Source organism: Gracilinanus agilis, chromosome 2 (assembly GCF_016433145.1).
Source record: "Gracilinanus agilis isolate LMUSP501 chromosome 2, AgileGrace, whole genome shotgun sequence".
Classification (NCBI taxonomy): Eukaryota; Metazoa; Chordata; class Mammalia; order Didelphimorphia; family Didelphidae; genus Gracilinanus; species Gracilinanus agilis.
The window spans coordinates 573236729-573263488 of record NC_058131.1 but is presented as its reverse complement, the minus strand read 5'-3'; the positions used below and the strand labels follow the sequence as shown (position 1 = coordinate 573263488).

The 26760-nt window shown below is 39.0% G+C and overlaps 1 protein-coding gene across 1 annotated transcript; it reads right to left on the bottom strand.

The window, feature by feature from the left end:
- Positions 1 to 2592: 2592 nt before the first annotated feature.
- Positions 2593 to 25457, bottom strand: PARP16 (poly(ADP-ribose) polymerase family member 16). The gene is made up of 6 exons (XM_044662418.1): positions 25284 to 25457; positions 12427 to 12564; positions 10192 to 10398; positions 8344 to 8515; positions 5840 to 5981; positions 2593 to 4156 (listed from the first exon to the last, which is right to left on the bottom strand). The coding sequence occupies exons 1-6, from the start codon at positions 25455 to 25457 to the stop codon at positions 4012 to 4014; spliced, it is 978 nt and encodes a 325-aa protein (XP_044518353.1). The 3' UTR covers positions 2593 to 4011.
- Between the last annotated feature and the right edge of the window lie 1303 nt (positions 25458 to 26760).

Below are 26760 nucleotides of genomic sequence, written 5' to 3'. Positions count from 1 at the left end.
AAGGGTCCATCTAATCTCCAAGAAACCCAATGAGAAATTCTACCACTTCCCTCAAAACTTTCAAACCGCCCATGCTGCCCATGGAGATGTGTTTATAGTCTAGTTTGTTGAAATGTATGCCATCTATTTCGTTTCTTTGGCCTTTTAACAGAATTGTCCCTCCTAGGACTTCTCCCTTCTTCCTCTTCCCCTACACTCATACGCTCTGTACTGGGCCTTGGTCCCGTACATTAGGAAATCCAAGTCTATCTTCAAACCTTTAAAGGTGAATGAGGGCGCCAGCCAGAGAGGGTGGTGACGCTAGTTTGGGTTTATGTCCCATATTGGGCCTGTCTGATTTGTTTGGATGAGCCAAATGTCAGGTCTGAGATGCATGTGAAGGAAGATTATCCTAAGCAGACTGCACGTCCATTGTCTCTGTGGTGCTAGGCCCAAGTTAGTTTTGAAATAAACAGAAATCTGTCCAGAGGAAGATTGACAAAGGAGAAAACAAATAAGGGGCAGATGGAAAATCCAAGGGGTGGGGTGGCGAGGGACAGAATTGTGTGCTGGGGGGTGGGGGTGAGGGCTTCTGGGAGAATGATGTTTTCATAGGACAAACTGAGTGGAATCTCATCCCCGAGGCCAAAAGTTCACTATAGCAACGGGGAGGGTGTGTGTAACCAGTATCGGGGCCAACACAAACCTCTGGCCTTTGCAGTGGGAATGGGCTCAGATGGGTTGGAGTGAGAGGGGGACAGACAACATTTTAAAATAAAAGGTTTCTGGCTTTCCTGAAATTTCATACACCCCACCTTCTCCTGGTCCCCTGTTGGATGAGCATCTGTGCAGAATGAAAGATATTCTTTGATGGGTTGTTAGGAATCTAATCAGCAGCCCACTGACGAACACCTCCTTTTCCAATTACCCACCTGAATAGAAGTCCTCCCCTTTTCAAAAGATAACAGATCATGACCGATTCACTCATCAGCCACAATCTGGCTAGAGTGGAAGAACCCCATGATTCTGGCAGCCCACAAAAAGTGAATTGGGAGATAGCCCATTTCCACCTCACTCCAAGGCAAAGTGGTGAAGTCAGTAAAGTTTGATCTTAACTCTAGGCTTCCCCAGACCCTTTGTACCCAGGCCCACCCGACCTGCTATCCCCAGAATCACTTGGTCCTGGCGGTTCCCTGCTCTTTGCCTACCTTCTATTCCCTAAGAGACTGGTCACCTTTTTAAGGTGGCAACGAATGATCCTGTATGTTAAAAGTGCCAAAAGCTTAGTGTCTTTCCTCGAAGACCTCCTTCCCCAATTTAATAAGTGCCTGATGGGAAGAGAATACCTTGATCAGATGAGAATTTCACACATCATACCAAAGTAGTAGGGGAATACTGGGGTCCTTTTTTGTGCCCTGCTAAGCATACTATGCTGGCGGATATTCAGTCACACAAGCACAGGTTCAGTGCCATTTAGGAGTTCCTCAACTTGCGCTGATGCACCTGTGACAAGCTGGGGCCTCAGTTTCTACCCAAAGGTCAAAGGATACACTTTCTTCCTAGCAGAGAGTATGCTATACGGGGCAGACAGGACCTGGGCCCCACAAGTGACTTGGCCTCCTTTTTCCAAAAGGTTTGAACTGGTCATTTAAACAACCTTGTAATTTAGCCCATGTTCATATGTCGAAGTAAGAATGACTAGAAATCCTAGCCCTAGAATTTTACTTCTCCAGACTTTATACCCATGGCTATTTCCTGCCTCCCTGCTAAGTCACTAGATGGATTAGGAAGGGTAATTTTAAAAAACCCTTATCTTCTGTCCTAGTATCCATTCTAAGACAGAAAAGCACTAAGGGCCAGGCAATTGAGGTTAAATGACTTGCCCAGGGTCACACAGCTAGGAAGTGTCAGGCCAGATTTGAACCCACATCCTCCCAACTCCAGGCCTGGCACTTTATCCACTGCTGCCTAGCTGCCAAGAGTGAATATTATTTTTAATTGATACAGATGTCTATGAGCCTAGAGCTAAACCCATAAGGATGTAGGGTAGATGAGTCTGCTTAGTAATCAGGAGAGAGATCAGACTTGTTATTTCACCAAAACAGGAAACTCCCTCTACCAATGTAGGTAGACACAGATGCAACTTATAGTCTTATACTTTTCCAGTGATAGAACTCTTTAATTTAAAATATACTTTGGCAGAACCCTTGTAGGAAAATTCTCTAAAGTTATTTTTCATGCCTATTAACAAATAACACAAGGTTCACTTAAAGAAACAAAACTGGGAGCGTTTTACCATTCTTGAAGCAGTTTTAAAACCATTGTCTTAAAGAACTACCTAGAGCAAGGAAAGGCTAAGTGATTTGACCAAAATCACGCAGCCAGTATGTGCCAGAGGCAGGACCTGGATCCACAGCTTCCTGGCCCTGAGGCTATCTTGTTTCCACTGTGCCATACTGCCTCTCTTGTAATATGGAAATGTTAATGTTCCAGTCCTCCATGTAAAAATTTCGATAGTACACAAATAATAGAAAACCCATTTTATTTTTACAGAAAATCACATTTACTTGCATATATATATGTTTATATACATATATATATTAACCACAAACTGGAAAAAATAGGGCTATGTTTTATTTAAATCAAACTAGATACCTAATAGAAAGAAGGTAGTAATAATACATACAGCCAACAAATAAGACTGCTATCCTGGCATCCAAGGGATTCTTCTCCACATAAAATAACATATACAGGTATGGAGAGGGAGCATGCCAACAATAAATGCTCCTCCAAATAAAGACTACCCATGGATGCGTGATAGATTTGCACTTATCGTGAAAGGCTGTCATTTAGGACGTTTGTTCAAATTCCATGGGGCTTTTCTGTGGCATGTCAAATCCATCTCGTGAGACGGGCAAGCCCACAGCTTGGTTTCTTTTCTTAAAAAGTCAAAAGGCTGTGTGGACACTGGCCAAATGAATCACTCTGTAGAAACATTCACAAAGATGTTGCCCAATTGTCAAGTCATTATTTTTTTAAAGCATTCAGTTCCTTTGATTTAAAAGAAATATTCAGATGGCTAGTAGGCAATCTTCCCTTATGAGGCTCCAATAATGTATCATCAAACCTTCCTTTCTCATCCATTCGTATCTTCTACAGAATAGGTGCTTCAGAAATGTGCAGAATGAATACATGAATGAAAGCATTCTGTAAGGGCAGAGGGGTGTGGTGGAAGGAACACTGGGTCCAAAGTCAGAGGACGTGGGTTCAAATCCTAGCTCTTACACTTACTAGATCACAAACAAGTTATGATAACCTTGAACTTTAGTTTCCTTCTCTATTAAACGGAAAGAGCTGGATTCTCAAATCCTTCCAGCTATGAATCCTATAATTTTATAAACGAATGAATGAGTGCACCATTGCTGCAAAAGCCGTTTCTAGATACTCAAGAAAATGGTTAAAACTATTAAAGGTTTTGTTGTCACATTCATAAGTCTACAGCCAAAAATTATAAATCAAAAACAATTTCTCCCATTTCGTGAGAAACATCATTGTTCCTCTGCAACATTTTGAGTCAAAACAAGCCAACTGCTTGATGATTTATACCTCACACAACATATTTTTCCACCTTCCAAAGGCATTAGAAAGGGAGGATTTCTGCCAGAGGCAATTGTAAACATATTGCCGAGTGCCTGGACACCTTGTTTTTCAATACGGCAGGCTTCTTCCTTTGGCCCTTGCTAAAAAGTCAGCTTCCCAGAACTGCTAAGGACAGAGAGGACAGCAAAGTGATCCTGAAATCTTGGGCGAGTGTGACCAACTGACACTATCCTCCAAAATGTGACCAGTTAGGAAGCACAAAAGTTCTCTAGGAGCATCCGAAGGCAGTCAAGATTTCTGGTATCATTACAGTGTTCTGATAACTGCCCCTCCTTAGCCTCTAGACCAGAGTTCTAGTTGGAGGTGCAGGAACTAATAGATCAGGAGGTGCTAAGGCATACAGCAGAGGCTATCCTGCTGAGTTAGGTAAGTTTATCTTTTTGACTCCAATGCTCGATTCCAGTAGTGCAAGAAAGAGGGAGAGTTGCTGAAACCTATAACAATCAATAACAGCAGATACAGGAGCATCATGAGGGTGAAGCGATGATTAGAAATCCAAGAAGGCTGGTTTGAGACCCTATGTTTAAAAAACAAAAAGGGAGGGAGAAAAGGAGAGAAAAAAATTTTTTTATATCTATGCAACATTTTTTGGCCAAAAGGACGACTGTGATAAATTCTGCTTGCTAAGTAAATCTCAAGGCTATGCCTATAGGGGGCCATGCCTCTATATGATTTTTTGGGGTCCTGAGCGGCGTGGTGGCATAGGATGGTTAAGGCAGGAGAAAGAAAATGAGAACAACTAGACTAGTGGTTAGCCCATGCTGTCCCAAAGTCTGTGGGCTTGGGAGTTTATTATATACTGGTTTCAAACAAAGAATACAGCTATGAAGGGGTAACAGATCATACATAACCCATTAAAGTCTAAAGAGTAAAGGTATAAGTACCAAGACAATGGCCAAATTCCAACCATCAATTAGTAGGGATAATTCTGGGAGAGGAAATATTTTTATGGAGATGCTCACTTATTGAGTTCTATCTTCCAGGATTATAGGCACCTGGACAAATAAAGTCAAGACTAAAAGCGCCATACTTATCTAAGTATGCAGACTTATCTTAAGTAATGTTTGTTAGGGTTCAGGCTTCTTAATTATCAAGGAGAGGAATCATTAACTCAGTAGATGCTGGTCTGCCACTTCAAAGTTTTCCAATAGGAGTTCTAAGAAAGGTGGGGATCAAAACTGAGTCAAAAGAGGAGCCTCAGATTTTTATCTTAGGTGGCCCATTCTGTCTGCATTCCTGACATGCAGTGCAGAAAAATCATACACACAGTTTTACTTGCCGATGATTTTGTAATGGGATCCAGATAAAATATCTGTTACAGACTCTGTTTCTCTAAATGACTCCTAATAGCCTTTTCGGAGGGATCAAGTTGATTTTGGATTAACCTACCTGCTGGTACCAGAGCCTTTTGGGGCTTAGGTGACCAGGACCAAACACAAAGACTGCCTCAGCCTGGATTGGTCACATAGGGAATCCAGATAACAGGCCCTAAATTTGATCTTATTTCTCCAAAGCTTTAATACATAGAACGGCTTCCCACATATGCCCCTTCACTCAGAGAAATCTGGGGTGTATTGGTGTTCCCTGGCCCTGAAGCTGCTTTCAACAGTACATTTTCTAAATGTACAAAGACAGCAACAGCAATGCCTTTATTCTTCTCTTACCTTTTTTGACCCATCGACCCTTAAGGAAACCCTTAGTTTAATTCCTTGAAACAAAGGTAATGCCAGTATCTACTTAGAGAGGAACAATCATCAGGATACTTTTTTCAACTGTCTCCAGTTTTAAATTTCTACAAATCCATAAGCTTGAGCCAGGGAAAATCATGCTTTGATTCCAGGAAATTGATCACTACTGTGACTACAGCGGACACCAAGGGAGGTGGAGGGGTCTCCTGTGCTTCTGAGTTTGGGGAGAGATATGAAGAAGGCAAGTATAGATGGGAGATCATAGTAATTTTCTAAGGGAAAAAGTCTGGTCCTTATAAGCCATCAGAAGGGGCCACCAAGCAGTGTGGAGTCATCAGTGCTTCAGGCAAGAGCCTTTGTCTTTAAACTTCATCCTAAACTTGTTTCTGTCATTCCATATACCATAGATATTTTGTCAAATAAAATCAATCTGCCGCTCAATGAACATAGAATTCCACCGTCCCCCCGTTCCCCCCCCCCCCCCCCGTTAAAATGGTGAATCTTTTTCTTACCTCTTATGTTGTTTCTGGGAATAAACTAACAGATATTTTACTCGTAAAAGTTGGTTGTTGGTAACCACAAAGTATTTGGGAGGGACGTCACCCCCTTCGCTATGTTTGGCTCTTGCTCTTTTTCTATCTATTTCTTCTGAATCTGAAAAAGAAGAAAACACCCAAAATGTGAAAAGCCAAGGAAAACATTACCGAGCAGCCATGGACTCAGCAGCCCTGTTTGCCTCTGGAGTATGGCCAAGTAATACCTGGAGATACCATTGGTACAACTTAGAAATAAGTTGTAGGTATGGGTAAGGAGAGGAAGAATTAAAGGAGAAAAGAGAGTGCTAGTCAGATATGAGAAATGATAAAAGAGATGGTTTCAGCAAAGCCTCAGAAGACTTGGATGAACTGATATAGAGTGAAGTGAGCAGAACTAAGAAAACATTCTAAACCATAACAATAATATTATAAAGACAAAAAACTTCAGAAGACTTAAGAACTCTGATCAATACAATGACCAACTACAAATCCAGAGGACTAATAAAGTATGACATCCACCTTTTGACAGATAGATCCCAGATGTAGAATGAGACATATTTTTTGGATAAGGTCAATATGAGAATTTGTTTTGCTTGGTTATTTGTTATAAGAGTTTTATATTTCCCTCTCTTTTTTCAATGGGGAGGGAACAGATTAAAGGAAGAGGAAACCGATTTTTATTAACTAAAAAATCAAACTAAACCACCAGAGAGAGAAAGAGAGGGAGTTGCAGTGAGCACTACAGGGAGACAGCAAAAGAGTTATACAAACACAGTTATGGTTGAGGCTAAGGGAGGTAAATGATTAGGGAGGGGAAGGAACAGAAATGGAGATAAGTCAGAAAAGAGGTAAAATGAGCTAAAAATGGTTCTGAAACCATAAACTGCCAAAAACTGAAACACAGCTTGATCTAAAACAAATATTTTCATCCCTCAATTGCAATGTTACAGAATGATTTGATTTACGCCTGTTTATGTCTTTGTATTTCCAGTGTCTAGCACAAGACCTGGCACCCAACTAGGTGCTTAATAAATAGCTGTTAATTGACGCCTATAAAATAGACATTTTTCTATTACTGCCCAAGGTGCTAACTTTTTAGGGCAGCTACTTATTTTCTATCTTTGAAACAATTCCAGTCTACTGACAGTGTTGCAAAGCAAAAAGAGGATGTGGATGCGTGAGTGCAGAGCCTGAAATGGTTGTTTTGATGTTGAACTGTCACGGCTCACAATCTCTCCAAGAATTATAAATGCAACTATTCCGTGCTGTATGATTCGAGTGAGTGGTGTCAGACATGGGTCTGTTCTTTGGTATGCCAGTTGTTTTAGATTAGACACAATGGAACAGACAGCATTTCTGCATACTTTTTTTAATGGACCCAATAGGCTCATTTATGGAGACCAGGATGATTATACTTTATCCATTTCTGGTTCTGTGAAGCAATTTACTGACATATCATGGCTATTAAATCTTGGAGGTGAGCAATAACATGGTTCACAAATACTCGGAATGAGAGAGAAGATGCAATTAAGCACCTAGTAAGGAGGATGACCCCAAGTTTAAATCCAATATATCTACCTGACTGCTTTCCTGTAACTGGATTTCTGGCCTGAACCTGTTCCCATTGCTATCTTTGAGATTTTAGGGCTTTTAGGTAACTTGGCAAGAGAGATCTTCAAGTAGAGAGCCTCTGTATCATATACCCACCTTCATATACCAAACTGCACTTCTCTTGTGAAGCCTTTCCTGATTTGTCCCAGGCCATAAAAATCTCTTCCTCCTCTGAACACTATGACACTTCACAGTAATAATTTACTGGCTAGTTATAGTGTTGCTGAGGATTTTCCATGTATATGTCTTTTGAGCCTCTAAACTCTTCAATGGCAAGGAATATTTTAAGTCTCTTTGTATGCCCACCTCACAAAGCACTACATCTTGTGCATAGTAAGCACTCCATAAACTCCTACTGACTGCCTGATATATCTACTATGGGCTCTCACATGGTCTGGAGGTGAGTGAGCTTGGCTCCAAGTCACAGGGCCTAGCTGCCTGATACCTTATAGGAAACCTATTTTCACTGTTGGGAGGTATCCTGAAGATGAGTATGAGGATGTTAAAAAAATCAATAAAAGTATCACATGACTAAAAAAATTTTTAGAAAAAACTGGAATGAGTCAGTGCTTCCAAGCAGTCAAGCTAAGCAAGCTACTTTATACAGTAAAATGAATTGGAGCTCTACCACATTTCCCATTGTTACCTGAAATGATATTGCTTCCCTGCTAGGAGAGTTGCTTATATAAATGAAAATTATTCTGGGTTTGGAAAAAGGCAAGGAGGACTGGAGGGAAAAGGAAACAAAGAAAACCGTTAAACTAGGTGGAAATCAGGTTCAAGGGCCTCCCCCTTCCCACCTTAAGGAAACCCTGGACATTTCAGTGCTACTCCAAAGATGCCACCAGAGGCTGGTGCCGTCTACTTACCTTTTTTCTTGGTTTGGCACTTGACATCTGGATGGTCGATGATCTCACACAATGCCACACAACTTAGGATAGGACCCAAGAGGCTGTGCTGCCACCCCATACCGTGAGGACTGTAAAGAAGAGCCAGGCTTAAGTCACTGGTAAGGTAGGTCCCTTCACCAAACAAGGATGTCTAGAAGGGCAGAGTCAAATAAAAAAGAAACACACCCAAATGAATTAAAATCTAGAGGTAGAATTGTTGTAGGACATATCTTTCTCTAAAAGTTAATTTTAAACAGCCTCTCACAAAAACTGTTAAGGCTCACATTTTCTGGCAAAACAGCAAATTAACAGGATTAATTCCTGTCACAATCACATGATTATTACTAAATATATTATTATTCTTTTTTTAAACCCTTACCTTCTATCTTAGAATCAATATTTAGAACCAGTTCCAAGGTAGAAAAAAGGTAAGGGCTGGACAATTGGGGTTAAGTGATATTCCCAGAATCACAGAGCTATGAAGTGTCTGAAGTGTTGAACCCAGGATCTCTCATCTCCAGGCCTGTTCTCAGTCTACTGAGTCACCTAACTATCCCTCATATTATTATTCTTTACTAAAATCCTATGAAGTTGGTTACCATTAATTTACATGTCAAGTCAGAAAAGAGAAGTTCAGAGAAGCTAAATAATGTGCTTGTACCCAAATATACCAGATTAGCATTAAGAGTAGAATTAAAGTCCTTTTATTAGAAATTATCTTTTCGATCATCAGTTTTTCATGGATCTGGATCTTTTCCATCCGTCCAACAGAACTTACAAGAAGAGTAATTATGCCATTGTTTAACCAATCACATCCTCATTGTGGAATTCAGAAGCTTCCCCACCTTCCACATACCCCAGCCAACAAACATTTTCCCCAGATTTGAAACAAATCTCTTTTTTCTACAACCCCATAGTCACTATTGGACTAAGTCTACAATGGCCACACCTATCATAGATTCTTTTGCAAGACTGCTGTGCTCCAAATACAGCTGTGTCTGATTAGAAAACTTGTGATACATCTGCCATGGAAATAACGTGACAGGTCAGAGCTAGAGATGAATCTTCCTTTAAACAAATCTGATAAATGAAAATCCAGGTTTAGACAAAAAACAAGATACAAGGAAAATCTTTGCTTCACAAAAGGATTTACTTTCAAAGAGTAAGTTCCCTTAGTATATTTAAAATAGGATTTAATTTTATAGGAATACAACTATTTCCTAAAGCAAGGGTCTCCCGGATTTCAGTAGCAAAGCTAGAAGGCTATGCATTTGAGACTCCAGAGTAAACAAGCTCTTCATCTTTAATTTAAACACAAAAAATTAATTAGGCTCAGCAGAGTTCAGGAAAACCATGCTTCAGCAGTAGGGGGTGAGGGACTGGCCTTATGCAAAATAGTTAAGACCACAAGGGCACTAGAAGGCTTTCTCTCACTGGCACTCCAACAAAATACCTATCTAATCCACCTGTCTGGCTGATCTCAGAAAATCCACTAGTAGGAACCATCTTCCCACTAAAAGATAAGGCTTAAATTTGTGCAAATGTCTTAGAGAGTAGGGAAGAAAAGTAATTAAAATTCACAACTGATAAAGATAATTATCTGGGCCTTTTCCCAGCAGGATAGAGTAAGCCTCTTACTCAAGAAGAAGCAGTCAGACAGGTGGTTCCACAATGGAAGGAAAAGGGAACTGGAAAAAAGTAAGATGAAAACAACTTTGACCTTCATCATAATTTTTTCTAGGCCTGGTTGAGATGGCCTGTCCTTCTCCTTGATGATCTTTGTCATGACTTAAACCCATAACATTTCCAGTTTCCTTAAAGCCTTACCTTGTTTAAGTGGCAATGTAAACCATTATGTAGGATGGAATGAAAATTTTCCAGGCGGCTCCCATGGAATGCATAGATAAGATCCCTTTCTCCTTTGGTCTCATAAAATTTGGCATCCACTGATCCAGAATACACTATTTCAAACAGAAAGTCAGGTGCAGGGACACTAGTGCCTGAAATTCCCATCAGTTCTTGGATCTTCACATACTTAAAAATATGAAGGAATTTTCAGTGTTATTTGGGAAACTATCAAAATCTATTACAAAACAAATGAAATCACAACAATTATTTTGAACTGTATTGGAATTTATATTTAAGAACATGTTTTCAACACAACAAATACATCAACCTAGAAAAAAAAGAATTAAAAATACTATTTCTAGATTTCTTTTGGTAATAAACCCATTTGACAGAAAAAAATGAACTGAAGAAATATCAATAATCCATTGGTATAGCATTACTAACTTTCAAAGGATTTCCATTACCTCATTTTATCTTCAATACCACTTTTTGAGGTATGGGAGACAGGCAATATTACCTTAATTTGAGAGATGAAAAGACTAAGGCCTAGAGAAATTAAGTGACTTGCTAAAGATCACAACACACTACCTAGTGGCAGAATCAGGACTAAAACAAAGCAAAGTCTCATGATAACTAGTCCAGTGCTCTTTTTTTACTATCTAATATTTGAAATATTGTCCAAGTTCCTACTCCAGTTGTGAAAGATGTCTGCCTTTCCAAAGGGCCTTTGCATTTGGAACTATGCCCAAAGGGCTTTAAAAGACTGCCTGCAGGGGCAGCTGGGTAGCTCAGTGGATTGAGAGCCAGGCCTAGAGACTGGAGGTCCTAGGTTCAAATCTGACCTCAGACACTTCCCAGCTGTGTGACCCTGGGCAAGTCACTTGACCCCCATTGCCTACCCTTACCACTCTTCCACCTATAAATCAATACACAGAAGTTAAAGGTTTAAAATGAAAAAAAAAAAAAAAAAAAAGACTGCCTGCCCTTTGATCCAGCCATACCACTACTGGGTTTGTACCCCAAAGAGATAATAAGGAAAAAGACTTGCACAAAAATATTTATAGCTGTGCTCTTTGTGGTGGCAAAAAAAAAAGGAAAATGAGGGGGTATCCCTCAATTGGGGAATGGCTAAACAAATTATGGTATCTATTGGTGATGGAATGCTATTGTGATGAAAGGATTAAAGAACTGGAGGAATTCCATGTGAAATGGAATGACCTCCAGGAATTGATGAAGAGTGAAAGGAGTAGAACCAGGAGAACATTGTACACAGAGACTGATACACTGTGGTAAAATCGAATGTAATGGACTTCTCTACTAGCAGCAATGCAACGATCTAGGACAATTCTGAGGGACTTATTATGAGAAAGAAGGCAATCCACATTCAGAGAAAGAACTGTGGGAGTAGAAACGCAGAAGAAAAACATTTGCTCATGATCACATGGTTCAATGGGGATATGACTGGGGATGTTGACTTTAAGTGATTACTCTATTGCAAATATTATTAATATGGAAATGGGTTTTGAACAATGATATATGTAAAACCCAGTGGAATTGATTGTTGGCTCCAGGAGAGGGGAGGGAGGATGGGAAGGAAAGAACATGAATCATACCACCATGGAAAAATATTCTAAATTAAGTAATTAAACAAATAAAAAATTTTTAAAAGGGCCTTTGCAACATTTTATACTCTTAAATTAGAATTAATTAATCAAGTACCTTGTAGTGTTGTGCTAAGAGAATTTCATGTACCCATTCAAAATAGGTCTGAGTAGTAGAAAGAAATGAGATTGGGAGTTAGAATAATAGCAGCTGGGACAGCTAGGTGGCATAGTGGATAGAGAGGCAGGGGTCAGGAGGACTTGGGTTCAAATCTGGCCTCAGACACTTCCTAACTGTATGATCCTTGGGCAAGTCATTTAACTCAGTTTGCCTGGACCTTTCCCTTCAGTCTTAAAGTTGTTACAAAGACTGAAAGGAAGGATTTAAAAAAAGAAGAAAAAGTCTTAAAGATTTAAATATAGTCAAGAAGTCTAAATCTTAGTCTTATAGTCCCAGCACTACCATTAATTAGTTATGTGACAATGCACAGATCCCTTAGCCTATTTAAGCCTCAGTTTCTTTAACTTATAAAATGAAAGAGTTAGACAAGGTGATCTCTCTGTAAGGCCCCTCACAGCTCTAGAGATGTCATTCTAAATACTAAAATCTTACCTCTGTTTTCCCTATGCTATGAAGTGTAAGAATCTTTGATGACAAAATCCAGCTCACCAGACTCCATGCCCTTTTATCTCTGTCATCTGCAGACTGGAGAAGTTCCTTCAGGTTTGGTAGCATACTGGTATCTTCAAGCTAAAGGAAAAAAAGGGTCATCCTTTTTAAAGAATATGGCTCATGAAACACGACAACAGGGAGACCTCTAGTGGCAATGAAGCAAAATTTCATTTTTCATGTCAAAATTATTTTCCCCAAAGGTACAAAAAACATCAGCTGTTATTTAATGCCTTTTGCTAAAGGGAATAATACCAGGCTAATGAGTACACACTCCTTAGTCTGGAATCATAACACCAAAACCTTTCCCATTTTTTCTCTTCCACTGTTTCCTATTATCTGGCCTCTACTCTCTCCAGAACATTCTAATTACTGTCCTCCAAATATACAGCTTCTGCTTTTCCAACTGTCTTTACTTAGACTGTTCTCACCTCCTCATTGAAAACCTAATCTTTGTGCATCCTTTAAGGTAAAGCCCAAATTTCACTTCTTCCATGAAATTTCTTTGACTACTCCCCACCCCAAGGCCCCAGTGATCTTTCTTCTGAATTCTTTTATCCTTAATTTTTTAAAATACTTGGCACTAACAGAGACAATGGGATATTAGAGGAAAGATGTGGGATTTGGAGCCAGAAGACCTGAGTTCAAATACTATCTTTGCAACTTACTGCCTGTGCAGTTGTAGTAAGTCAATTAACCTTTTTGGGCCTCAGTTTCTTCATCTGTAAAATTAAGGAGTTGACCTACATAGCTACTAATGTACCATGATTCTATTATTATCTTGATCACATATGGCTTTGTACTGTTTAATAATTTTTCTGATCTTAGTATTCTTTCTCACATGTTTTAAGTTTCTTGAAATCATGCCTTTGCATTCCTCTAATACTTCATACATAAAGTGATCTGTAAATATTTACCTATTAATTCTATTCCATTTTTTCAGCAAGTTAATTTCATTAAGAATGAAAACTACAAATCTTTTAAGGGCTTTCCTTGTTTCTTAGGTCTTAAATACTGAAATATATATCCTATATAAGCATATATAGTGTTGTTGCTGTTGGCTTAAGTGGAGCAGTGGATAGAGCATTGGCCCGGAAGTCAAGAAGATTCATCCTTCTGAGTTCAAATCTGGCCTTAGACACTTACTACTGTGGGATCCTGGCCAAGTCACTTAATCCTATATGCCTCAGTTTCCTCATCTGAAAAATGAGTTGGAGACAAAAATGGTAAACCATCCAGTATCTGCCAAGAAAACTTCAAATGGGGTCATAAAGTCTGAAACAACTTTAAAAAATCTGAAATATTGAAAACTATGCATGTTTAAGAATTTGCCATTTATTTTTTCTCCCTATCTTACAGCTCCATTGTAAAGAGTTTCGTTAATTCTTACAGTGTTACATGAATGAGATAGCATTATAATAATTAAACTTTTAAAACACAATCAACAGCAGCACGTGGTTAATAAGCAAAGTCCTATATTCAATTGTGTGAGGACACAATCAGAAAGAGGAAAGCTGTCCTGTGTACCTATGTAATTTACAATCTTAAGACTACAGAATAAACACAAACTATATGTATGCACATCAATATATTCTAATCACTGTCCTCCAAATATGATTCATGTTTTCCTGCCTATTTTTATGCCCTTGCTTACTATGCACTTCCTCCCCTTTCAAAGCTCAATTCAAATCCCATCCTTTCTGAGAAGAATTCCATAAGTACCCCAGCTCCCCCATCAATCTCCCCTCCTCTGAACTCCTTAAGCATGTGTCTGTACTACTTGTTTCACACTTAACATGTTACTTAATCGTTTTTAAGTTTTCCTGGTAGACACATTTCCCAGCTTGATCACCACAAGCATCTTGAGGAGCCCCCAAGCTATTTCTTATCCTTTTGTGTAACCCAAAGCATTTTGTAAGAGCCCATTGTCTAGCAGATATTTGATAAATGATTGAATACTGATCGATATAAAGGTGAATCAAAAAACTTTATATTGCCAAAACACAAGTAACAAAAATAAAACCAAGTATTATAACAAACAGATAGATCAGGGGTGGGTAGGTTTAGTGTGGAAGGGCTTGCAAAGAGGGTGTGAGTTCTGAATAGTTTTGAACAGAAGGATTTATGGTGGTGAAAAAAGTCAGAAGACTCTCTCCAACCATTAGTCCTCATTATTGCTGCCACCACTCAGGTGCTCATCCTCTTCAGAATATCTTTGGAATCAAAGCCTCACACTTGACCTTCACTTTTCTCATGCTCTCCTTGTACAGGAAGAATTCGAGCACAAGAGTGACTTTATCATAGAACAAAAAGAATCTTGTTGCAGAAACTACAGGAAAACCTTTTGATTTGTGGTTTTATAATTTGAGGTTTCTAATATAGTGTGTAGCAAGTGCCACATAGCTAATGCTTCAGGCTGCCAAAAACAGAATTATTATATACACACTGCCCAGCCCATCCATCCATCTTGTTTATATCTTGTAGTTCCCAGTGTGTGCCAGCCAATACACGAGTTAATAATTCAGTTAATCATTGGTAGTCTTGTCCTGAATTGACTCAGTCAAGAAAATATACCAATAGAAGACACATGAACATTTTGTAGTTTGATCATTAATTGAAGGTTTCCTCCATCCCCCACAGGGTAAAGTATGTTAATCACAGGATTTCTAGAACAAGAATAGGAAGTCTCCAATATACAAAGGCAAAGAAATTTCAGGTACACACAGGGCTTATAAAATTCAACTTTGTTCACTTTAATACAAAGGTCCAGTTGTACTTGGATCTATGCTATTTTACCCTCAAGCTGGCCAGATTCTCCCTATCCATTACAGGTCTATTTAGTTAAACAAATATTTACTAAATGCCTGCTATGTGCATAGAACTGTAAGCTATTATGTAAGGTGCTCAGTCCTCATCCCTTCAGAAACAATTCAGTAGTGGAGATAAGACACATACACAAATAACTATATGCAAAGTTAGAATGTGACAAATGACACAATAAAGGTACAAAGTACTATTCCAGTTCAGAAGGAGGAGCAATTATGGTAGGGGTGATATGGGGTGGGGAAAGAGAAAGATGAAAGGAAACTTCATGAAAAGGTAGCATTTGAGTTCAGCTTTAAATGGCCAATAAAGGTTTCATTATGTGAAGATGGCGCCCAAAGGAGTCTTTTTAATGGTATAATTTCAGGAAGGATGGAAAACCAGTAGGGAAGGTATTTGGAGAGGCAGAAGGACCTTTTGGCACTCCACAATAATAAATAAATGAAAATAATGTATTGTCATGGGAAATATTTCTAGTGCTAACTAGACAGACTGATTGCCAGGCTCACAATGTATAAATTTTTTAAAGAGCAAATCACTCTGTCAGAACAGGGAAATTGTTCCAATTCCCCTGTATGATAGTACAATCACACTGCAAATCACAAGGTAGGTAGAGAAATGCCTAAGTATAAGGCAATACCGAAACTGAGGAAATGGTGTGTGTAATGACAGTGAAAGGCAAATAGCATTGTATGACATAAAGTTGTGGTACAAAGGACTATAAGGGCTGTTAAAGGTGATACAGGGATGGGAGAGAGTATTTGGAGGGAATGAGCAGGAGTTCTTACTTGTGATAAATGAAAACCAACAAATATTTACTAAACATCTTCTATGTACTAGTTTCTATTCTAGACTTGAGAGGGAATAATAGGCCAATTTAAGCACTTCCAGTCTACTTAGAAGTCACACAAGAAGTTAATTAACCCTACCAGATTTAAGTCATAGTTAGAGATAATATATATCACAATGGATTTATATGATCAACTGTCAAATGCATAATATGAATACTAAGAGAACTTCAGAAAGATGAATCATTTTGGGGAAGGGAATACTAGAAAAATGTGATTTGATCTGGAGCTTGAAGGATGGGTAGAATTTAATTGACTTAGAGTAATGATGGGCAAACTTTTTAAAGAGGGGGCCAAAGGAAAGGAAATGTTCATCTGTCAGCCTGTTTCTAAGTTTCATTGTATTGTATCCTACTCATTGTATTCGTCAGATTAGGAATAATGTCGAAGGGCCAGATAGAACATTTCAGGGGGCCACATCTGGCCCAATGTAGTTTGCCCATCACTGACTTAGAGGATGAGAGAGGACATTTGAGGCAGGGCTGGGATTAGAGTCAGGAAGATCTTAGTTTAAATCTCACTTCAAACAATTACTAGTTACATGATTATAACTCCTATGAATCTCAGCCTTGTAAATGGAGCCAAAAATGGTCTTTACCTCTGAGGTTTATTCTGATTTATCTGACTACTTACTATCTCTTCTCTGCACCACTAGCACCTCCCAGTCATGCCACCAAACTTTGAGAAGATATCTTCATCAGAAATCCCCATTTCCCTCCTACTCTCTACCCAACTTCTTGTTAATAAGACTTTTTCCCTAACTATTCTGCTGAACCTGTTCTTTCTAAAGACATAAAAATCTAGTCATCAAACCTTTTAAAAGTCCTCACTGACTTCCCTGCCTTCTCCACAGATTCTGATAGTGAATAACACCCTCTCCTAATAATCTCTCTCTCTTCCCTTGGTTTCACAGATAACCACACTCTGGTTCTCCTACCTCTCTAACTTACTCATTCTCAGGTTCCTCATTCTTTTCTTGACCCCTTAATATGGGAAGTTTGAAGAAGATTAAATTCAAGGGCTGTTGGGGCATTTAACTGGAAACACCTGGAGAAAGTGACAAATAAAAACTGGAGACATAGATTTGATGATCATAGATTTCTGCCTAGCTCTAAAGCAAATTTATCATACAAAAAAGTACAGTTTACCAAGATTAGAGGTGATTCATTTTACAAAATGATTCAATTCACCACACTATTAGAGCAGATGAATAATAGAAAGAAATTAATACAAAGGGGGAGATACAAATGATCAAAGACTGAATCATGAAAAGATAATGAAGCCTAATAAGTTAGAGAAAAAGAGAAGAAAATAAAATGGTCATTCCAAGAACCAAAAAACTCGGGCTTTTCCTCAAAGCCAAGGTCTGAAAGAACCAAGGAAAAAGGTTGCTACCAAATCCTAAATGACTATGATGGTCAAAACAAAGTTCCAAATCATAGAACTTTAGATTTGGAAGAGATCATTTAGTCTGGTAGTTCTTACGGTTTTTTTTAGGTCATGGACCTTTTTAGCAGTCTATTGCTATGGACTTCTCAGAATAATGATTTTACATGCATAATTTATGCATTTAAAAACATATAATTACAGGGGCAGCTAGAGCCAGGCCCAGAGATAGGAGGTACTAGGTTCAAATCTGGCTTCATATACAATATTGATTCTAAGACAGAAGGAAAGTGTTTAAAAAAAAAAAAATAAGAGTAGCTAATAAAACCACAGTGAACTTTGTTAATACATAGCAATCCATTGTTGAGAGCCAGGCCCAGAGACGGGAGGTCCTGGGTTTAAATCTGGCCACAGACACTTCCTAGCTGTGTGACCCTGGGCAAGTCACTTGACCCCCATTGCCTAGTCCTTAGCACTCTTCTGCCTTAGAACCAATACATAGTATTGATTCTAAGATGGAAGGTAAGGGTTTAAAAAACTACATAGCAATCCACTGAATAGCACTATGAAAGAATACTTTTATTTTCTTAAGTCATAAAAATAGTCAAAATGACCAAAAACAGTCATCATGGAAAAGTTTTTTTAGGAAATATGAAGGCAGAGGCAATGGATACAGTTCATGGAAAGGCAGAAACAAAACAAAAAGGAGAATATGTCTAATTTAATTGGATTCCAGTATTTTCAGCAAGGTGCAGTGTATCGGCTCCTCTCAGTACCCTGAATCTGATCAGTTCTGGTCGAGTACAAAACTCCATTGCATAGTTCCAACCTATACCACTCTTTCAACTGTAGGATGAATTCTTTCAAAGGAAAGTGTGAGGCCCTGAAGGTTATATCCCCTTTTCTTAGGTCTTCGCCAAGTTCCCTTCATAAATCTCAGATATTCACAAATACTCCCAAGATCAGTCATCAAGGATAAAAGAAGTAGGGAGGATTTCTCCAATAAAATCCCCTGAAGACACTCAAAACCCCTCGCACACAACTTCACTTTTACTTGCTAGAGTTCTAGCCTACTGAAAGTCAAATCACCTTCTCCTCTTCTGTGCAGAACACCATAGCTTTTAGGATCTATAGGACACAACCTAAGTATCTGGAATGTAATCTTTCCCTGGAATTGCTCTAGATAAATTTGTGCTTGGTGCTGGGCTTTTTCTCTTACTAATTTCAAAACTTCCTCTGATAATCAAAACCCCAAGCTCCTGACCTTCCTTGTCTCTGAGCTTCTGTGTTTCTCTGGGTTTGGAGACTTATTGTACTCAATTCAAAATCACTTCTTTAGGGGCAGCTAGGTAGCACAGTGGAAATAGTGCCAGGCCTGGAGTCGAGAGAACCTGAGTTCAAATCTGGGCCTCAGAAATTTCCTGGCTATGGACCCTTCTAAGACAGAAGGAAAAAGGTTTAAAAAAAATACTTCTTAACACTTAACTGCCATTGTCACAATAATGAGATGCCCAATTCTGGCATTTATTCACCTGCCCTTTTTTACCTCTCTGCAATACAAAGTATATTTTTCTAGTGTTTAGTCACAAAGGGAAAAGAGTATTTTTTAAAATTCAGAAGTATAATTTGAACAGAATATAAAACTACTGAATTCAAAAATTAAAAGAATACAAACTTTCTAACTTAATACAATGGAATGGAAAAGTACTAAATTTTTACTATATGAGAAAAACTATGCTCAGTGGTGGGAATATGAATAAAAAATTCAAATACTCCTTCTTTTCAAGGAGATTACATTATACCTGGAGGAGACAACACATAAAGGAAGGTTTATGTTCAGTTCACAGCAGATAAGAAGGCCAAGTAGTACCTAGGCAGGGAAAGCAGTAGAGTAGAAGCTAAGGCCCCAGGATCCCAGAGACTAAGGGGAGAAAATAGCCCTTTACCAAGATAATGGACTATAGGTTGTTAAGTATGGGGTTTAAGAATCAGAGATGTCTCCAGTAGAGGTAGGAAGATAGGAAACAGAATCCAGCAGACAGTGGACATCCTGTACCTGATGAGAAGTAGGTAAATGGAAAATGAGAGCTGGTTGAGGAAGGAAATGGTCCGTGGCCCTAGGCAGTGTTGGTCTATTTTCCTACCCGCCCTCCTAATAGTAAAGTGGGCCAATGGAGGTGGCTGGTCCAGGTCATCTAGAATCCATATGATGATGTACTGACACTATACTGCTCTACCTTAAGAATGTCATCTCCTTCCCAAAACATTGCCACTAGACACTGGCCAATCCTGATGCAGCTTATTCTCTGTTCTACAGTCCTAACCTCAGTAAGCCTACTGATTTTACCAATGGTGTTTTAGGTGTTCCACCTACAAGCCTACTTAATTGCTGAGATAATTATAAATTTTTCTTCTCACCAAATCAGGGGTAGGATATAAAGAACTATTACATACAATTACAGATTATCATATTTCTCAGAAAACAAAATAATGTAATCTGTTATGCAGTTCACCTCTCCAGTTCAGTTCCTCCAAAAAAACTTACTTTCCTTGCATGTTTACCAGGCTGTTCTTTTATATACCAGAAAAATAAACAATTCTTTGTAGATTAATTTTTATCAGAATTTTCATAGAAGGGGGTGGGTCCCTACAACTAATGTGAGGTTAAACTGATATCTAAAAACCTCCCTACCAGCTCTTAAATTTGTGTTACTCATTATAACAGTATTATACTTGTCTATTGTCCATAAACAGAGAGTGACATCCCAGAGGATGTTTAGAGAAGGGCTTATGACACAAATAAGAGAAAGGTCAAAAAAAGGAAAAAACCATACTCTTCCAAGGACCCAGAGGGTAAAAAATGAAGTTAAAGTAAACAGAAATTACATTATCCACACAACAGGCAGTGTGTTGGACTAAGAAGTTGGGAAGGCCCAAGTTCTAATCCTACCTCTGCCATTTACTAGCTGTGTGACAAAAGGGCAAAACCATTCACATTTTGGAGCTTCTGTCTCTTTATCTGCAAAATGGGGATAGTAACAGTAGTACTTATAGATGTAGGCTGTAATGGTTGCTGTGAGGTGTACATTCAAAGTGTATAAAGTATTTGGCAAACTTTAAAATATCAGCTGTAACTATTACCCAAAAGCTCATGACCAAAGAGGCTTTGGACCAACAGGGAACAAAGATAAGCTATGTCTAAAAGGACCCGTTTGGTACTTTGAAATTTATGCCTTCCCTCCTGGTGATTCTCTACTCTTAACTAAAGTCAGACTAACTGAAAAACATGAACTGTATCTACAACTCTTCTATTTGAAGTAATTTATACCCTGAAATTCCCTCACGCTGTACTATATAGCTTAGCTATGCACCTAAATATCTGTGTATGCTAAAGAAAGAGAAAGACTTATATGATCTGAAAAGAAACTAGAGTATTGTGTTTGCTAAAGAAGGACAAAATGGGATGTGAGAAGCCAGAAAGAGTCTTTGATGTGAGAAATCCCCCCACTAGGATAAAAGAACCTAGTGTGAGTAGGAAATAAAGGGATATAAAGATACACCAGCAGATGGGATATCATTTTGTACTTATCCATTCCAAGTACTTACTAACACTTATAATATTTCATCAATGCATGTTTTATTTTATTTTTCTTTTACAACCTTACCTTCTATGCTATTATCAATTCTAATACAGAACAACAACAAGGCCTAGGCAATTGGAATGGGTTAAGTGACCTGCCCTGGGTCACATAGCTAGATGTGTCTGAGGCCAGATTTGAACCCAGATTCTCCCAATTCCAGGTCTTGGCACTCTATCCACTGTGCTAACTAGCTGCCCCAAGAAATGATGTTCTTTAGAAACTACAAGATTCTGAAATGCCTTGATGGCTGATATTAATACTGTACTTTTAATAACTGCAAATTGTTTTATATACATTATTTTATTTGAACTTTACAATAATCCTGATGTAGGTACTATATCCTTATTTTATAGATGAGAAAGTTGAGGCTCAGAGTTGATGTGATTTGGCCAAAGTCAATCAAATTAATGAGGGTTTACTGGGTATCTACTGTGTGTCTGGCCCTATGCTAAATGCTAGAGATTCAAATAAAATGAAAGAAACAATCTCTTTTCAAAGAGAGTTTACAATCCAATGGGAGAGACACCAAGAGGTAGTGTCCCAAAAGTCTTTAGAACAATTTCAAGCACTCATAACTTTGTTAAATATAAATAACACAAACTTACTCCCTGTGATAATGAGATTAAATCTACCCTGCCCATCTTTAGATTTAATCACCAAAGGGGGAGGGGGCAGCTGAGTAGCTCAGTGGATTGAGAGTCAGGCCTAGAGACAGAAGGTCCTAGGTTTGGCCTCATACACTTCCCAGCTGTGTGACCCTGGGCAAGTCACTTGACCCCCATTGCCCACCCTTACCACTCTTCCACCTAGAAGCCAATATACAGAAGTTAAGGGTTTAAAAAAAAAAAAAAAGATTTAATCACCAAAGGTGAAAATATCACCACTTAATTCACAAGTTGGGAAGTCTGTAACCCATGTGTGCAAGAGTGGTTGATGAATCAGAATTGCCCCCGGGCGGTCCTGAGCAAAGTGTCTGTTGTGATTAGACACGTAAACTAAGAGGAAGGCACAGGAAGTGACGAAAAAGAAGCACCTTTAAAAGGGAGTGACAACTTCCTGTAAGTGTCTTCTTGTTTGTTTCTGGACCTGGAGGAGCACTGGCTGGGACCCTGAAACTTTTGTGAGACTGTTCTTAAATCTCTCCCTTAGAATCACACATGGTGAGTGAAGAAGGCTGACTCCTTTAACTTCCCTGGAGGTACTAGCCTCCAGAGGGGCCCTTGATTAGGAGGAGTCCTCATGGCTAAAACCCCTGTTAATTGACTTTTAGGCTCTCCAGCTGGGACCTCTGGAGCCCTACTGGAGTAAAGCCAGGGATTGAGTACATAGTGTAGTTCTTTAAGCTAGATCTCTTACTCTACCCTCTTCTCATCTCTCTACTTCCACTCTCTCCTATATTTTATAAATAAATTACTAAAATCATTTTAGGAATTGATATTTATTCAATTCCTTGGTGACCATACCTTTAAATATTAATATCCAACCAAAACCCCCCTTTATACACTCCCCAAACCCCATCATTTGAAAGTTTAATCACTAAAATTTCTTCTATATTTGTGGAGTTTGAATAATTTTAAAACACCTCATGAAACTTTTCTTGATTCTCTAAGAACTAGTGTCCTCCCTCATAAACAACCTCATCTTTAACTACACTGTATTATATCAATATTTATTCTCCTTATATTTATTGTGTGTGAGTCCTCAGTCATTATGCATTCATTGCATGTATGTGTGACAGTTTCTATATGTCACTTTCTCCAAATGGTAGATTGGTAGAGGAGGCCTTTTTGCCTGGTCACCTCAGACACTTGAACTACCTCCAGAAAACTGTCTTGTGGGATTGTGTTAAAACTAGGCATCAAACCTTGTTCTTTGGATGTTGTTAAGGCTGGCATTATAATTTTCATCCTTTCAGTTGTTGAGCAGCAGCTGATAAGTTTTTAAAAAATAAGAAAATCAACTTTAGCAATGTATAGAATAAATGGTGGTTATGTTCAATTTTAATAAGAAAATATCAATGTTTAAAAATTTTTAATTAACCTTTCAAAAAATTTTATAAATATTTCTTAAGTCATTAAAGCTTAAAACCTGAATTACATTGCTCCAAATGAATTTTGTTATCTGAAACACTGCTCCCTCATCAATAAATGGATTACAGATGTTGGGGGGGAAGGCTTAAAACTGTAGTAAGACTTTTAGAGCACCCTGTATAAGCATACGCACAATGAATAAATACTAATATAATACAAATGAGGTTGTTTGAGAGAGAGGGCACTAGTAGCTAGAGAACTCAGAAAAGCTTCATGTGGTGTTTGGGCTGTGTCTTAAAGAAAGTGAGGAGGAAGTACAATGCATGCATGGAGAAGAGAAAATGTGCAGACATAAGAGATGTCACACAGCTAGTATAAGTATACACTGGTCTTCCTGACTCCAAGTCCTGCACACTATTATGCCATACTATCTTCTGAATCATCAAAGAATGATGCTGCTAAATGTGGTTTTCTTGATGGCAAACAGGTAATCCAAAGGCAGTAATTTTCTATTAATCAAAAGAACTGATTATGCAGAATTTCCTAATCCATGACCAAACTGGAGGCATTTGCTGTACCATGTGTTTTTTTGTCTTAGAATCGATACCAAGTATCAGTTCCAAGGCAGATGGGCTAGGTTAATGGGGGTTAATGACTTGCCTCTGATCACATAGCTGGAAGTATCCGAGGCCATAACTGAACCCAACTCCTCCAAACTCCATGTCTGGCACTCTATCCACTATGCTTCTAGCTGCCCCATATACCATGCCTTTTTTAAAAAATTCTCCACTACCTAATTTGCAGTGTGTAATGTGTCATTAACAAACAAAAACATCAAAATATGTGCTGCAATAGTAGATTATTAGGGGGAAAGGATGTGTTTTATCTTGTGGAAAATTCTACAGTGAGAGCAAGGGCCTGGAACAGAAATTTGGTGACCAGTTTATTTACAAATGTATGGTGAGACCTTGAGTAATAGAGACACATCTGCCTCTTACCCTTTCCACAGACAGCCAGGGCAACTGGATGGTACCCAGGATGGTACAGGGGCAAACAGAATATAATAGTTTTGGACTATCCTTAAGGAAAAAGAGGGTAACAGATGACAAAAATGGTAAATATTGGATGGACTGTAGGAAAACAAACATATTAATCAGCTGTAGGTAAAGCTGTGAATTGGCCCAACCTCTCTGGAAAAGTTAGGAATTATAATTTTTTAAAAGTCACTAAACTGTATGTACCCTTTGAACCAGTAATACCACTATAGGCTATAGATACTCCTATGGTAAACAACAACTTATGGTAGCACTTTTTGTATCAGAAAACAACCAATCAACAAGCATTTATTACAAGACAAAACAAAACTGAAATAGTCCCTGCTTTTAAGCAGCTCACATTCTATTCAGGTAGAGAGCATGTACATATATAACTATTCTATGCAGGATACAAAAGAAAAATACAAGATAGGTTAGGAAGGCAGGGCACTAAGTATTTGGATGTAAGGCAAGTAGATGCTCAGTGATTGGAAAGTAGCTAAATAAATTGTAGCATATGAATATAATGGATTATTATGCTATAAAAAAGGATCACAAAGAATTTAGACAACTGGGTAAGACTTCTAAGAACTGAAGTATATCTAAGTAAGCAGACACAGAATAACTTACAAGATAATCACAACAATGGAAGAGAAAACAATGAAAATTTTCAGAATTATAATTAATGGGGTAACTGTGCCTCCAGCCTTTGGACAAGGAACTTCCTTGGATCAGGAATTTAGGACTTGAAGGGATCTCAGAAGCCATCTAGTCTAACTCCTTCATTTTATGGTTGTGGAAAATAAGGCCTAAGAAAGTTAAATGACATTAGCTCAAGGTTACACAGGTACTAAGTGGAATAAGTGTAGAATGAGACACACATCTTTGTACATGGCAAATGAGTTTGTTTTGATTGACTAGTTATTTGTTAAAAGGGAGGGTTCTAAAAAAGGAAGTCATTGAGAAGCCACAGTGAAATTTAAAAAGAAAACACTTAAAAAAGAAAAAAAATGAGACAAGTGGTTGAGAAGAACTCACCAGGGCCTCAAAGTCCTTGTTGTCCTGGCTAACATAGGAGGCTGGAAATGGCCTCAGCACAGAGTCCCGCTTGTAGCTCTGCAGGGCAGAAGCAAAGAAGCTGCACTGGAGATCTGCTGCCAGCACATCCCTCTGGGCTGCTTTCCTGGCCGCCTCCAAGCTGAAGGGCTGCATTCCCTTGGTAGAGATGGAGGCACTGTGGGGAGATGGAATCCTGAATTGGGATGTATGTGTTTGGTGGGGTAAAAAATGAATATCCTATGAGGTGGGTTCAGGGAAGTGGATGTAAAAAGCAAAACCAGAAAGAGGCATTTGTGTATCCTAAGGAAGACTTCTCAAACTGCTTACTGGAAACTTTGAGCCTTCACATATGACTTATTACAAAATTAATGTCCCTATGCCACAAAGAAAAGAATTTGGGGGGCATTTATAAAAATAACTATCAATAGTAAAGGGGTCCTCTCATATTCACACACACATACACCTTTGTACTAGGTGACTGCTTCCCTTGACTACTCCAGTCCTACTTCTAACAAAGTAAGCAAAAGAGATATGAGTAGACAGAATGATGGGTCTCTGTGAATGAGGAATGGGAAACCAAGAGGGCAGAAGATTTTGGGAGTGTCTGAAGGATGGAAGAGGGCACGTGAGATATGAGGTCAAAGGTACCTCTAGGGATAGGTAATAACTAGTTTTTCTGAATCAAAATCAGAACATGGGATCTGAGAAAATTTCCTCTTCCACTCCCTCTCCCCAATTCATAAAAAGAGTAAAATATCTAAAAATCCAGGGAAGAATGTGAAAGAAATGGGGAGAATCCCAGGTGGAAAGGGATGAAAAAGGAAGTTTTGGGATAGCTTAGTGAGGGGTGTTGGGTTGGAGTAATGGGTGAAGAAGGAAAAGGGTCACTTTAGAGGGTAAGGAATAAAAGATCAAGAGGCCAGTCACTTGGTTGGAGGAATGGGGGAGAGGGGTCCCCACTGAAACACTGGAATGAAGGAGTGTGGTTAAGTAGATGGACAAAGTCAGGGAGGCTGAGGGTTGGGGATGGTCCATACTTGGGGAACCATGTAGAATGAAATAAAGAGTCAAGAAGACTGCTCTGAGTACCAAGATGGGGTGTATGTATAGGATCACCGTTGAGGGAGCTGGGCCTGGGAGAGTATTGGGGGGAGGGGGAGAGCAAGGCCTGATGAGTAGTGTCAGGAAGGCAACCCTAAGAGAGCAAAATGGGGGGGTTGGGGGGAGGCGGGTGTACTGTGTGATCTTTAGTGCAAGCGTTGAGATGGGGGAGTTTGTAAGGGTGGGAGGACAAAAGGCAGGGAAGCTGCTCAAGGCACCTGGATGGAGGTCTTAGGTATGGGATCCCCACTGGGTGTGCTGGGATGGGGAGTGTATAAGTAGGGGGAGTACAAAGGGCGGGGAGGCTGACAGAGCTTGGGGAGTCCTTTGTACGGAAGGAGTGCAGCACATCCGA